The following is a 16,206-nucleotide window of genomic DNA, read 5'->3' on the forward strand; positions in this document are numbered from 1 at the left end:
GACCTTTATTTTGAATTCTTTTTCAGGGAGACTGGTTAGGTCTCTCTCCCCAGATTCCTTCTCAGGGGAGGATGTCTGGATTAGTCTGGTCTGTATCAAATTCTTCTGCCTTTTCATGGTGATAGAGGTAGTTGTGGGGAGCTGGCGCATGTGTTGGCTGGGAGAACTTCCCTTCTTGCTGGTTTGTGGCCTTCCTCTCCTAGGAGAACGGCGTCCCCTAGCGGCTTGTGCTGGGCAGCTGCACGCAGTCGGGGTCTCTGATACTTGCCCAGTTGCTGTGGGCATGGCCGGCCTCAGGGTGCCACTGCACTGTGAAGGAGCGGCGTCAGAGGGGAAATGGGTGGGAAGCTGTTTATCTCCATGAGGGGCCTCTGATCTGCGTTGCCGCCCAGCAGATTAGGGCGCCCGGAGTTCCCCGGGATTCCCAGCTGCTAGGTAAGTGTCCTGGGATGTTTCCACTCAGCTATGGGGTCCCTGTCCCTTTAAGTCTTTCAAAAAGCACTCACTTTTCTTTGTCCCAGGGGTGCTGGCTGTGGGGACCCACTCACAGGTTTTACTGTCCTGTTTCCCTAGTTTCCAGCACCCCACGCACTGTGTGTCTGCGCTCTGGTGCGGGTGGCTGGGGCTGGCTATTTAGCAGTCCTGGGTTCCCTCTCCCTCCCTGCTCCGATTCCTCTCCTCCTCCCAGGAGCTGGGGTGAGGGGCACTCGGGTCCTGCCGGGCCGCCACTTGTATCTTACCCCCTTCGTGAGGCACTGGGTTCTCACAGGTGTAGATGTAGCCTGGCTATTGTCCTGTATCTTCTGGTCTCTCTAGGGATAGTTGAAGTTTTTGTATTTTCAAAAATATATATGGTTTTGGGAGATTTCTGCGGCTCTACTCACACCGCCATCTTGGCTCTGCCCTAAACAAACCTATTTTTAAAAATGCAAATTCCTCTGCCAAAGTTAATAGTATTATGTTAGTTTCTGATACTACATTTTAGTTAGTTGAATTTGAAATTTAATAAGTACCTTGTACATAAGTCAGGCACTGTGCTTTTCCATATACATTACTGTATTTATCTCAGACTGACCTCCTCCTAACACCTTAGGCAAACTGCTTACTTAATACTTTTGGGCCTTACTTTCCTCATTGGTGATACAGCCCCCCAATCTTTACCATTTTTGGATCACAGATCCCTTGATGAACTGATGAGTTCTTGTGATGAGAAACTTACATGCATGCACACACAATTTTGCATGTAATTTTTGGACATTCACAGCTCTCCTCAACGTCGATCTTTGGACTCCAGAGTGTATTGACTTCTAAATCCCTTTTAGTTCTGACATAAACTACCTTATCTGGGTGCCTCTGAAGAAGGCAGAACTAGGGAGGTGCCATTAATGAATACTTTGAATAGTCAGAAAGCAACAGGAGTATGATTCTTGGGAGGTGGAGGAGGGGAGGCAGGTGAAAGAGGAAGAGAAGGCAGAGAATGGATGAGGAGAGAAGACACAGATGTGAGAAGGCACCCAAGGACAATGTTCTTTAGTCCTGCCTTGGCCTATGCCCTAGGGACCAGATGGCCAAGTGGCTCTTCTTCATAGCAATAGGTCCCATCAAATCCGGCATGTTTCCCTAGAGTTTCTAGAGTGGAAAGGTTTGGGTTTGGGAAAATGCAAGCTGGCTTCTTTAGTTCCAGAACATCAGACACATGAGGAAGCCTACAAATGCACTGGAATGAAAAACACACTTCCCACCTTCATCCCTGCTATTTAATCCCATCTGAAAAGCCTCCTCCCTCCTTCCTGAGACTCTTCCCTATCGCACACTGGTGGGAAGTAAAGAGGAATTTGTTGGAGGATGTATGATGAGTTGCCTCAATACTACTAACAAGTGATAAACAGATGGGGGGATGATGCTGGGGAAGAAGACTGACTTCCTGAAGGAGTTGGCTGCTTTATTCTTACTGAATGTATTTTTCCAAACCATTCCCAAGGACTCTCCAAGGGTGAAGAAAAAGAAATGGTCCTGTGTCCAGTGCTTTGGGGTAAGCAACCCGGCTCTGAGTGAGGTGAAACTCCCACCCCCTAAGACAGGCTCCAGCTAGAGCCTAGGCTTATGCACCTGCTACTTACCTTCTTCCTTCTACTTGTGGGAACAAGAAATTGAATTTCACTCTAGCAGGAAACACTTACCTTGCTGTTCAGTTGCTGAATTCTTAATTCCTTCTGGTGAATTTCCTTTAAGCTGTCATTGAGCTGAGTCCTAAGTTTTGTCTCATAAACTAGGTTTTGTGATCCATCTAGAGAAGCTGCTGACTCTGGAGAAGCCTGCCAGGATACAAACACTGGTGAAATTCTCTCCTACCATTGTCCATGCTTAATTCCTTGCCTCCAGAAACCCTGCCCACTCGCTGGAAGTCATAAGGTGGTTTGCCTAATACTGGCAGATGGGCACTTAGCTGAAAGGAAGTGGACGCTTCCTGGATAGTGTTACCTCTGAATAGCAACCAGCTTTGAAATTCCTCACCTGTTTTTGGTATTGCACTTTGAGTGTATCGGTCTGGGAAGAAGACCTCAATTCCCTCATAAGATTCTGCAGGTGACGCAGCTGCTGATCCTTATCTGAGATAGCTATAAGGTACTGCTCCTTCATTCTCCTCTCATGGATTTCCCAGGAACTCTTCTCTATCCTGGAAAAACACAATCACAGTAAAAAATATACTTCTGGGACAAAGATGAATTATTACATATTTGAAATAGTATTATGGGCTGCAGAGATGTAGTAAAGAAAATACATAACCCAAGTGGAATTTATATTATGAACAGAACTATGCAGTGAGATGCTGCTGCTGGCTCTATCACACAAGAGGCATGAGATTCTGGGTAAAGGTTACTTAATCTCTCTGAGCCTCACTGATAAAATGGAAATAAACAATCTACTCCACAGAATATTGAGGACTAACTGAGTGTCTTGCAAGTGGGTGTCAGCCCCGGGCAAGTTTGCTATGGATTCAGTGTGACCAAAGAAATCGACAGCAAAATGTCCTTGGGGTGAAAGGGTTTATTACCCGGCTTGTTCTCTGGCGGTAGGTTGAGCACTAGTGTCTCTGCCTCTGCCCAGAGCACTGGGCCGAGCTCTCTATACAGCACAATAATAGCTTATTGCCTACAGGTGGGGAAGCGGTAGCCCAGCAACAGGCCAGTTACATCATCAGGTGGTGTAAGTTCAGTGAGGATCCTGGCCAGAGGAACCCCAACTTCCCCATATTCCACCCATCCAGGATTCTCGCCTTACAATCTACATGCTTTCAATCTTCTGCAATGGTCCCTGTGCGAGAAAGCTGGAGGACTGTAACCAGATTCCACAATAGCAACAGAGGATAACAACAACTTAAGAGATAATAAAAATTAAGATACAGCAAGATTTTGATACAAAAATTATAGTAATCCTCAAGCCAGAGGAAGTTCCCAATACACAAAGACTTTAGGGGTGATAAGACACATGTTTTAATGCCACCAACATAGGCAAATCTTGTCCATCAGGTAGGATGCATGCAAGAGAGTGGTCCTGTGATAGGACTGTAGCAGGAAGGGGGTCCCCTCCAGGTCTAGTATACCATACTTTTACTCCTTTCCCCATGGGGGTTATGAAGGGTCTATAGATAGTGCTACTGGAGGTGCATGCACTGGCCATAATGATAAAACAAAACTCCCCGGTAAGATGCTTCTACCTTCTGGCCATTCCGGATATACTACTGTGACCTTTGGCGGCCACTCCGCTGTTATTCCAGGCATACACAGGAGGCCAGCTTCCAGGCCTTGTCCCCAAGGTGCCAGGAGAGCCAGCCATCGTTGGTCCATGTGTCGAAAGGTCCAAGGCCACATCCACTCAATGGAGTCTCCGCGGTTCAGTGCAGTTGGTGCTGGCAGCAAGATGTTATTCTAGTGGCCAAACCTTGGCTTCAGTGATTCTTCCTTGGTTTGTACTTGCAGTTGTATGGGAGAGGCAGCCATATGTGTTAACATGTCTATGGGGCTCAGGGCTCCCTTTTAGGGTCTCTCATTCAAATGCCATAGTACGGTCCATAAACAGACTGACCATCCCTGCAGACTATTGGTATCTGACTTTAGTCTGGATTTTAACAAGCCATTGTGCCTCTCTATCATGCCTGCTGCAGTAGGATTGTATGGCACATGAAACTTCCACTTGATTCCCAGCTGTTGTACCCATTCTTGCAGTGTATGTCCAGTAGAATGGGTGCCCTGGTCACTCTCAATCACCTGTGGAGCAGCAAAGAAACGCTCCAGGCCTCTTTTGGTCACCTGCTGGTCTGCACAACAGGTAGGAAAAGCAACCAGAAGTCCAGTAGCTGTGTCCACACAAGTCATTGCATACCGATATCCTTCTGACACAGGCAGAGACCTAGTATAGTCTATCTGCCACCTGACGAGGGGTGTAGGCCCCTTAGCTATTGTTCCATGTTGCTGTGGAACTTGGTGAAGTTTTTTTTGGAGCACACACACACTCCTGCTGGGTTCTACTAACTTCTCTGAAGGTCAAAGGCAAGCCCCACCGACAGGCTACAGCCCACATTGTCTTTTGCCCTGCATGCAACAAACGCTGATGTAACCATTGGGCTACAACAGAGGCAGGCTTTCCTTCTAACCAACATATTTGGACCAATTTATCTGCTTCATCATTTCCTGGGGATGCCAGTAGCAAATGACCTGTCACATGGTATACTGTAATTATTTGGGTCTGACCACAGGACCATAAGTCTTGCCATAATTCTTACCCTCAAAGGGGTCAGTGACCAACCAGCCAGTTGGCATGGTACCAGGTTGGTAGCCACAGGGTCAAGCCCTGATAGACAGCCCAGCTGTCAGTGCAGACAACTATAGAGGAGGGCTCCTGACTGATCACAAGCCACATGGCCTGCAACTCTGCCATTGGCTGCTCTTCCCCTCACCATCTTCCATCCATATTGTCTCAGTCTTAGGATGGAAAGCTATGGCTCTCCATTTTGGGGGCTGCTCACGGCTGGAGCCATCCATATACCATGCATCTTCAGGTACAGGGGCTCTTCCCTCCCAATAGGGACTCTCTGCTACTAATGGTTCAAAAGCAAGTTCTTCCTGCTTTTCACTAGTATATGTCACCGGCCCCAACAAGCGTTGGAGTTCTTCACTCAAGGGGCTACTAGAGAGGGCACTACGCTGCTGTAGGTAAGCACCCCACTTGGCTAGTGTGGGTGTTTGTGCCACACCACTCTTTGGCTTTTGGGTCCAGTCTTGTACCCAACCAAAGAACCCAAGATGGGATAGGTGGTTATTACCTTCATCGGGGCCATTCCAGTGATGGGTTCTGTAGCCAGCAAGGCATGATACACAGCAGCCAGTTGTTTTTCTATCAAAGTGTATCGTACCTCTGCCCCCTTCCAGAGTTGTGACCAGAATCCAATGGGTTGGCGAGTTTGTTCAAGCCGCTGCCAGAAACCCCAGCTATAACCATCTTCAGTGACATGAACATCCAGCTCACAGGGCCTTGATGGGTCTATCACACTCAAGGCCTGCACGGCCTTGACTGTCCGTTTTGCTGTAGTAAAGGCAGATGCACATGTCTCATCCCAGTCCCACCTGATGCCCTTTCATACCAACCGGTATAAGGGCTTCAGAATTTGCGCCAAGTGAGGTATAAACACTCTCCAGTAGCCTAGAAGACCCAGAAATTCCTGTAGCAATGTTACAGTTGTAGAAGTAGGAAGTCCTGGACTTGCCTATAACTGCTTCTGGTGTAACTTTGGTCTTACCCGACCAGACAACCCCCAAGAATTTAACAGACAAACCAGGTCCCTGAACCTTGGTGCTATTCATAGCCCATCCTTTCTCCTGTAAATGTTGCAGCAGTCTAGGTGCTGCACCTTCTAGATCTGAAAGAGAATCAGATGTGAGCGTGACATCATCAATATAATGGTACAGCCGCACCGCTGGTGGTTTCTCCCATGTAGCCAAGTCCTGGGCTACAAGTCCATGACAGATGGTGGGGCTGTGGAGGTATCCCTGTGGAAGGATGGTCAAAGTCCATTACCGTCCTTCCCATGTGAAGGCAAACTGTTTCTGATTTTCCTGCTCAATGTCAATGGAAAAGAAGGCATTAGCAAGATCTACCACATAATGGTATGTTTCTAGTTCATGGCTGAGGGTATCCATCAAGCCTGCAATAGAGGAGACAGCAGCATGCATAGGGGGTATGACTTTATTCAGTTCTCTATAATCCACAGTCATACGCCAGGAGCCACCTGGCTTTTTTACAGGCCACACTGGGGAATTGAAAGGACTATGGGTGGGCTTTATAATACCCACCTTTTCCAGCACCTGGAGAGTTTCTCCAGTCTCTTAATGCCCTCCAGGCAGTTTGTATTGTTTGGTACTAGTCACCCGCCGAGGCACAGGCAAAGCTATGGGCGGGTGCCTAGCATGTCCCCTCAGAACTGCCTTCACCACACGTACTCTCAGTCTGAACTCACCTGCAGTGGTCTACGACCATAGACCCTGCAGGATATCAATCCCCAAAATATACTCAGGGATAGGAGATATATACACAGTGTATTCTTTTGGGGGTAGACACCCTATTCCCAAAGGGATCTGGGCTTTTTTCACCCTGATAGCCTTCCCCCTGTATCCATCTATGATAGTGGGGGTCCCGGGGAACTGCTCAGGGTTACCATGAATCAGTGAACATTCAGCCCCTGTATCCAGAACCAGGACACATTGTATGTTCACTGGGGACCAATGGATAGCTGTTTCAACATGTGGCCTCTGGTCACCCCCTGGTCTCTCAGGGCAGATACCTTGACCTTTCCCTCAGTCAAACCGTGTTCCCCAATCACCTTCCTGTGTGGGCTCAAGTGAGGTTGGCTCGTTCTCCAGCAGGAAGTCTTGCAAACACACAGGCCGGACTCATGGCTCTGTCTCTGACCTCTGCCTCTTTGGTCTTAATGGCTGGAACTGCTGCTCCAGTTTCAGCTGTTACCATAGCTCCAGTAAGATCCTATTTGGCTTCCCATCTAATTTCCTTCCATCTGCTCCTGACCATATTAAATCAACCCACATCTGGGTCCTCGTAACCTTCATAGGGCCCTGTAAATTCTTCTTGTGAGTAACAGGTCTTATTTCGTTCTGAATTCTCATTGCTTCTGCCTCTCCTAAGTCTGATAGTGTATGTGTCACTTTGCTTATGGGCTGCCCTAAGTGAGGGGAAAGAATGGCCACTAGAGACCCAAAGAGGGATGTAGGAGCCCTTTGAAGTACAGTATTTCTCATCCCAGTAGTGAAAATCTCATCTGGGTTTTAATTCTCTGGACTATAGATGGCATTTCTTATGCCTAGCTCTCATAGCACCTGTTGGAGTTCAGCATATGTCTGCCATCTAACAGGAGAGGATGGCAGATCACCTGGATTGGGCCACACAGCATGAATTGCAGCCATAAGCCAATCGAGAAAGGAGTGACTCCCTGGGGTCTGATGTGCATTTTGTAATTGTTGCCTCAAGGCAGGCTGCACTGTCAGGGAAGACAGCTTTCCCATCTCTGATCCTGTCAGAACAATTCCATCCACCCCTAAGTCCCACAGACGCAAGAGCCAAGCTGATATTGACTCTGAGGGCTTCTGCCTAAACCGGGAGCCCAAATCCACCAGCTCAGCCTGAGTACCGGGGCAGAGCATAGAGTGCTCCCCGACCTGGGGAGGGGAATGCTCCTCTCCTTGGGGAACTTTCAGCTGCTGAGTATTTATTTTCTTTACAACCACTGGGTGTGCTTTCAATACCGGAGGGGCCAGTGCCTCCGGCACCACCCCTTTGTCCTTCCCCAGATCCTCCATTTCTGGGGCTGATGGTACCTCTCTCTCCCCTCCCCTGAGTGCCTCCTCTGCTACAACCTTTACCTTTTCTACTGTGCCTTGCAGCAATGCTACCTCAGTCTTCAGAAGCTCTCTTACCTTCAGCTCAATGCTTCACAGCTGATGTTCTCGTGACACCTCTGCCTGTGCTTCCCTCAGGAGTTTGTCCTTTTCTTTGATGGCATCTTCCTCCTTCAGAACACCTGGCAGCACTGCCATCTCATCTCCAATGGCATCTTGCTGCCGGCGATCCTGTGCTGCCTCCTCTCGCATCAAGGCCATCTCTTTCCTCAGGGAATCCACAGAGGTTTGCACCTCGCACTCTCTCGTGCCGCCTCCTCCAGCATCAATACCATTTCCCTCCTCAGGGCATCCACAGAACTCTGCCGCTCGCGTTCTCCTGCCACCTCTTGCAACAATGCCACTTCCCTCCCCAGGGAATCTACTGAAGTTTGCAGCTCGCGTTCTCGCGCTGCCATTTCTTGGGTCTCCTCTGTAGACCTTTTTAAGACTGTGAGAAGCAGCCAACCCACAGTCTCCTCTGCCTCAAGGGCACTCTGCTTCTCAAAGGATCTGCTTACTATATTGAGAGCCACCCCTACTGCCTCAGGTGTCACCTCCACTTGCCTCCAGTCCTGGGGTGGGGCCAGGGCCCAGTCCTCTAGGAGGCAAGCCACCTCAGACCACATACCCATTGGGGGACGATCCACTGTCTCCCCATTCACAGGGGCTGCCCACTGAAGCACCCCTCCCATAAGGGCAGCCTGTCTTTTTCCTTGGTCAACAGTGAACCCTGCCCACTTTTGCCAATTGTCTTGCCGATGGGTTTCAGCCCCGGGCAAGTTCGCTATGGATTCAGTGTGACCAAAGAAATCGATAGCAAAACGTTCTTGGGGTGAAAAGGTTTATTACCTGGCTGGTTCTCTGGCAGTAGGTCAAGCACTAGGATCTCTACCTCCTCCCAGAGCACTGGGCCGAGCTCTCTATATAGCACAATAACAGCTTATTGCCTACAGGTGGGGAATCAGCCATCCAGCAACAGGCCAGTTACATCAGGTGGTTTAAGTTCAGTGAGGACCCTGCCCATAGGAACCCCAACTTCCCCACATTGAGATACTATCCATCATGCACCACAGAGCCTGGCACCTCATAATAAATGAGCTGTTAATATTTCTTTTTATTTATTCCCTGAATTTGGCTAAGAGGGAGGCTTCTATTTGACCCCAGCTAATTTTCTGTAGCACTAGCAAAAATGGCCTCTCTTCCATATTCATTAAGAAGTTCTATTTCTCTCTATACTATGCCTGAGAAAACCCATTAGGATTGCAATCATATGTCTGCAGCATCTCTTCACTTTGAGAAGTACCCATATCCCTGTTTTTCCCAATATACAAGATTTTGTTTGAACTATATTTGACTTTTTGTTTTTCTCTCATGAAATAAGGCAAAATGGTCCCTTTTTTTCTAATGACATATACCTATCATGAAATAATCATGCTTTGCTAAGAGGTGATTTAGAATATAGTCATAATTTTTTTTCAAAAAGGCAAAGCTAAAACTTAGGAACTAAAAAATGTATTTTTTATTACAAGGGTACTATTATAAGAGGTATGGGAATTTTCTAAAATACCTTCTTTGGTATTTTGCTAGGAAAAATTAGAACAAGAAAGGGGGAATGTATGAGTAAGCATGCACAAGGAAGAGCACAATCTTCCATAAAAAGCCTCAAGCTGACATTATTTTGGAAGGATGGACAAGTGGTTATGGTGTGGAAAGACACCCTCATTGGAGAATGGGGCTCAGGAACAAACCTGATTACTTAATAGAAGTTGGTCATCAAAGGGCTATACCTCACCTACCCCGTAGGTAGAGAAGGCAGGAACAAGGCAGAATAAGCAAACCAGAGGCCACAAGTGGAAAAGAAAGGTTATGGCATAAACCCAGGCTTTTGATAAGCCAACCCCAATGCCAATAGATGCTTGAATAAGATACTCTAACACTATGTTTGAAAAGCTCATTTTTCCCAGATAGTTCTAATCCCACCTATTTCAAGAGCAAAAGACAGGAAGTCTTGAATATACTCAGCTAAAGAAGCTGGTTCTAAAATCAGTGAATCAAATGTTATCCTCATTTTCTTCTTCCTTCTAAAAGTGAAGTAAAATGTCTTCCTTTCCTTCTCCTAATTACTCACTTACATATACTTAATATATAATTTTATTTTTCTTCCAAATTGCTCTAATGTGGAAGGTAAAGACAGAAAGGATAACAGAAAGGTGGAAAGGGAAAAAATGAGGAGGAAAAGCAACAGACCAGAAATAATTTTTTCTCCCCCTTTTTCTCTTTCCTAAGAGTCAGTTTTATAGGGAATATATCTTTTAGAATGCTCTTTGAGGAAATTTAAAGAGGAACAGGTGGCTGCAGAAAATAACCCTTTAGAGCTTCGCAGCTCTTCTTAGGTTTACACTGGAAACTGGACACAGTGTTTTTGTAGTTCCAGGTGTCTGGAGATAATATGGGCAACGCCAAGGTGCTGCTCCGATGTGGTCCCCATCACCTCTAGAAGGCCCTAAAATCAACTGTCAGCATGTACATCAGGCAGAAGATACAGTGAGAGCAGGATCTCTCAATAATGAGCTAAGATTCTAACAGAAAAAAACTGGGCAGCTATTTCTGGGAGTGGGGAGAATCAAATTTGTTAGAAACACTGAATTAAAAAATCAATCAGAATTACAGCTCCTATTATAATTTTGTCTGCTCTAATAGTACCATGTAGTACTTATTCATCTTTAAAAGAAAAGGGCATGAATTTCTGGGTCCAGACAAGGAGAAATAGATACATTTCTCCTTATTCCTCCCTTAGAAAGATGGAGAAAAGAAGGTGGATCAGCTAGAAACCCTAGGACTTGCAGGATGACATGGCTGTGATCCTGGTTTTTCTTTTTGAATTCTATATATCCCACACTGCACCAGGGAGGATATAGCAACTTGGAAACACCAGTGAGTGCCAAGAAAAGTTTGCCTCTCTTGCCAAAGGACCAGAAGGGGCAGCCTAGTGAAACAGAAACAATAATGACAATAACCAACCCACTCCAGGCAAACACTATGGAAAAAACACAGTTATCTTCCTTCCCCCATTGACCAAATCCCAGTGGATAGGCTAGACTGACAACCTTGTCTGAAGGTAACTAGGTGCACCTAACCCTCCTTGCAGGTGCTGTCAGGAGAAGCCAACTGTGCACCCTGGACTGTCACCATCACCCAGTGGTAAAGAGGTGCCTCTCTCAGACCACCCCAACCCCCCAACCCCACCGTGGTGTCATCAGCAGACACAAACATGGAGCTGGACATCCATCTCCACCTCTGACAAGGTAGCAAAGCGTTCCTCCCTGCCCCTGCAGAGGTAGGATCATGAAAGGCCAAAAGGGAAGTTTGGACTTTGGAACAGAAAAATAAAATACCCAAAATAAAAAGCTAATTTAATGGGCTCAATAGTAGAATGGAGGTGATGAAAGGAAAGAATTGGTGACCGTGAAGAGAGAATGATAGAAATTACTGAATCTGAATGAAGAGGAAAATTGTAATCAATGAATTGGATTTCATCAAAATTAAAAAGACTTTGTTGAGAAGGATGAAAAGGTAAACTGCAGACTGGGAGAAGGTATTTGCAAGCCACATACCTGACAAGAACTTGTCTCTAGAATATATAAAGAACTCTCAAAACTCAACAGTAAAAAATGAACAACCCAATTAGAAAATAGATAAAACACATGAACATTTCATCAGAAAGGATATATGATGTAAATAAGCCCATAAAAAAGTATGTTAGACATTATGCAAATTAAAATCACATGGGAGAGCATTATATACTTACTAAAAACAACTAAAATAGAGTTACAATATCAATGCTGACAAAGATGAAGGATTTGATACTGAAACTGGATCACTCATATCTTGCTGGCAGATGATATGGACATTCTGGAATATAGTTTTGTAGTTTCTTAAAAAGCTAAACATACACTTATAATATGACCTAGCCATTTACACTCTTGAGCAATTGCCGCAGAGAAATGAAAACTTATTGTCCACATAAAAACCTATACACAAATGCTTATAGCATTTTTATTAATAATAGCTAAAAAGCAGAAACAGTCATGTCCTTCAGTGGAGGAATGGCTAAAAGAATTCATAGTATGCAATACTATTTGTCAATAAAAAGAATGAACTATTGGTATATATAATAATGTTGATGGATCTCAAAGGGCATAATGATACATGTAAAAAGCATTTCAAAAAATTGCACATTGTATGATTCCATTTAAAAAACATTCTCAGAAAGACAAAATTATAGAGATGGATAACAGATTAGTGGTTGGCAGAGCTTAGGGATGTGAGGGTGGAGCGGGGGTAAAGTGTGGCTATGAACTGGTAGCACAGGGATATATCTGTGGTGATGGAGCAGTTTATCTTGGTGGTGGTGGTGGTTAAATGAATCTACGCATATGATTAAGTTGTACAGAACTACACACACACATACTTGAGTGAATGTAAAACTGGTAAAAATCTGAAAAAGGTTTTTGAATTGTACCAGTGTCAATTTCCTGATTTTGATATTGTACTATAGTCATGTAAGATGGTACCTCTGGAGGAAACTGAGTGACATGTATGTGGGGTGCTCTGTACTATTTTTGCAACTTCCTATAAATCTATATTATTTCACAGTAAGTTAAAAAAAGAAAACAAAGGAAAAGCAGGGATTATCATACCTGAGCTGATGCAGCTCATGCTGCCAGGAGACGTTTTCCTGCCTGAGCTCTTCTTGCATAATCTGAAATGTTTTTGTCTTATCTTGATACTCCTGAAGTTGAGCCCTCAGTGGACGTAACTCAGTGATTTCTTGGTTCACCTGTAAGTATTGCTGCTGCAGATTCTTCAATTCCTTAAGCTTTCACCAAAGGGAAAGTAAAAGGGTGATTCACACATTGCATTACCCAGCTATAAGTCATCAGTAGCTTCCCATCCACCAAGTCAGTCAGGCACCACAACAGACTACCAGCACCTAACAGTCCACTGACATATCACTGCAACATGATCTCCAAAATGGTGCACTACATAGTCAGGCTGGTGGGAATCACCCCATGGAGCTGCCATCAAGGCTGTAGAGCCTGACTAACTTTGACACAGACCCCTGGCTCTGAGGTTCTATGTTGTCTCTAGACCTACAACTCTGACATGGGATAGACTTAAAGGATCTGCAGCTTCTTTGTGGGTGGTAAGTCCCTACAACAAGCATGAAGATAGACTGGCTTTCTATCTAGCTATGTGACCTGAATAGGCTTGTAAACTTTCTTACATGGGTATCAATCTTAACACTAGCTTAGCTGATGGTTATTATGAAGAAGGTGCTAATGCCCAGGCCCAGAGGTTAACAGCACTTAGGCTTTGCAGTCAGGTATCCTGCCCACATTGGTTGTGTGACCTTATGCACGGTCCTTACCCCTTCTAAGCCTTAACTTCCCTCACTTACAAAATGAAGATAATTACAGTACCTCTCGTAAGATTATGAGAATTAAATGAGAAAATTAATGTACTTCACACATTAGTGGTGATAGTGATGATGACAGCAATGATGATGATGATGATACAATGATGATGGATTTGCCTTTGATAAGCAAACTGTCTATCTATATTCCAGGCATTGTCTTCAAACTCTTTATTACCAGTGCTCATTACAAGCTTGGTAGTAAGAAATAATGTCATGTTATCTGGGGAAAGAACGGGTCCTCAAACATACATCTCTTTTCACCCACTCTTGGAAACATCACTAAAGTTCTAATAAAGGCATCATTTTTTAAGCATAAAACACAAGAAGAAGAACACAAGAGGAGTCAGCAGCAACAAAATTAATTTTGGAAGCTGAAAAGCAGATGCGTAAGTGGAAACTGACTTAATAGATCAGGGCAAGTCAAATCTTAAGCTGGCAGTAGGGAAAGCCAAGAACCAATAGAACTTACTCTGCAGAATCTTCAAAAGGTTCAGGGATTAACAGCACCAGGTATCTCTGGAAAAAATGGTGATGTGGGTAGGGAGAAGGTAGTAGCTGAAATAAGGAAGATTAGATGAAGGCTGCTTAAAAAACAACTGTGTCCCTAAATAGCCTTCTCAGTTCCATACTTACTGTTACTCTGACAGACACCTAGAGCTTTATTCTCTGGAGAAGGTAAAAGAATCATCCCAGGACTATGAAATACCAGGCAGAGTTGAAGGTAATGGTACTGCTCTAAAACAAGGGTGATCAAGTGAATATATGCTTTCTGAATGCTTGGAGCCTTTCCCCTACTCAGCCTGGAGAGTGCTGGCACACATGCCTTTACTGTCCTTACTTTACTGAAAATGAGAAGTCTTCTTTACCAAATCTGACCTGCCCAAGAGGAATTAAAGATACCAACATGGGAACTACCCACAACAAGCTCAGCAAGACCACTCTTGCAATGAAATTCAGTTGGTAAGCCCCACTGACAAGGTTTTAGATCCTACGTTTAAATATGAAGAGTAAACCAAGGATTAACCCTCACCTGAAGAACAGTTAACATTAAGGAAGAGATGAAAAGAAACTAGAAGAAAAGTAATTAGCAGAGGAAAGAATATAACATACTAAATGATTTCATAAGAGAATACTGGAAATTAGAAACAGTATAGCAGAAATTATAGAAGCACTGTAGCAGAAATAAAAAATTATAGAGAAAAACTCATTATGAAAAAATTTCAAAGAACAAAATCACCACCACCATTCTTGGAGAGATAAGAACATATATCCATGAGACAAGAAAAGAAAAAAAGAAACCCTTAGAAATTAGGAGCATGAAAACAAAAATGGAAGCCTCAATATAGGGTTCAAAAGATGAAGGTGAAAAAAATATTCCCAAAGTACAGCAAAAAGGTAAGAAGATTATAGAAGGTCCTACATCTAAGTAATAGGATTTTCAGAAAAAAGACAACAGAGATAAAGGATGGTAGAAAATAGCAAAACATAAGTCAAAAGAAATTTCCCAGAATTGATGGGTATGACTTTTTAGATCCAAAGGACTAGACAGAATGACAAATGAAAATACACCCACCCCATAGTACATTATCATGAAATTTCAGAACACACAGGATGAAAAGATTCTATGTTTCCAAACAGAGAGAGAGGAGAGAGAGAGAGGGAAGGAGAGAAAGGGATGGGACAGGGAACAGATCCCAATCAAAAGATCAGGAATCATAACAGATTTAGACTTCTGAACCACAATGTAAGCTAAAGGCAATAGATTTGTCTTCACAATTCTGAAAGGAAAATTATTTTCAGCATAGAATTCTATATCCAGCCAAACTATAAATCAGGTATGAGAGATGTAAAGAAACTGTTAATAAATTTACCTCCTCAGTTTCTTTTCTTAGGAGAGCTACTGAATGATTTATTCCAACAAAATGATGGCACAAAACCAAGAGGAAGAAGGTATGGAAATAAAAGAAACAGGAGATCTAATACAAGAGAGAGGTGAAGGGAGATATTCTAGGATGAAACTATACCCTAGGAGCATAAGGAAACTGGTTCATGTAAGAGTGAGAAAGAGACACCAGGAAAATTTTCTTCATGAAGACAAAATTGATAGGAATAAATATCTTGAGAGGAGCTGTGGATAAGTGGCAGTAAACTGGGGTTAAATTATACTGATAAGTACAAAGAAAGCTAAGTGAAAACACCAAAACATTAACTCAAAAAACAAAGAGATAGAGAAAAAGAAAAGTATCGTGTCTCAGCTCTAACAGATTGTGTCTCAGCTCTAACAGCATTTGTAGTCATAAAAATGTAAACACTGAATATTAACCAAAATTAAAATTAAATTACATCAGGAGAACAGGGAAGAAGTTGCGTGTTGAAAATGTGTCTCTGTACTGTGAAAGCAGAGGGAGTTGAGAGAACTAAACCCTCTTAGCATACAAGACAGTCAGTAGCTAAAGCAAGGAACAAAACTATAAGCATGGTATTTAGATACTGAAGAAACACCAGAATGATAAGTTAGAAGGGTGACAGCCAACTGCCCTGGGGAGGGGCAGGGGGAAGAGGGCTGGAGTGCTACTACTTTTTTTTCTCAGCAAACATTGTAGAATTTAGAAATTCATTAAACATGTAGTATAACTTTATTTTTTAACCCAAAACTAAAATAAAGACATATTTTTGTTTTAAAGCCAAAATATATTCTTTGTTCGATCCACTCCCTTCTCTAGGATAGATACTATAAATTTTATCCTTGGAAAACAGACCAGATCATCAGAGAGCTGT

General features: G+C 43.9%; 1 protein-coding gene across 11 annotated transcripts in view; it reads right to left on the reverse strand.

The window, feature by feature from the left end:
* Positions 1–16,206, reverse strand: part of GOLGB1 (golgin B1) — a 104,466-nt gene that overhangs the window by 13,352 nt on the left and 74,908 nt on the right. For all 11 annotated transcript variants that reach the window (XR_005024428.2, XM_036883364.2, XM_036883363.2 and 8 more), the window contains 3 exons: positions 12,650–12,828; positions 2,515–2,677; positions 2,181–2,315 (listed from right to left, as the gene is read on the reverse strand). Coding sequence is in view for 10 of the 11 variants with exons in the window: in XM_036883364.2 (XP_036739259.2) it covers positions 2,181–2,315; positions 2,515–2,677; positions 12,650–12,828 (477 nt within the window). In the remaining variant the exon portion in view is untranslated. The remainder of the gene's footprint in view (positions 1–2,180; positions 2,316–2,514; positions 2,678–12,649; positions 12,829–16,206) is intronic.

This window comes from Manis pentadactyla, chromosome 1 (genome assembly GCF_030020395.1).
Source record: "Manis pentadactyla isolate mManPen7 chromosome 1, mManPen7.hap1, whole genome shotgun sequence".
Classification (NCBI taxonomy): Eukaryota; Metazoa; Chordata; class Mammalia; order Pholidota; family Manidae; genus Manis; species Manis pentadactyla.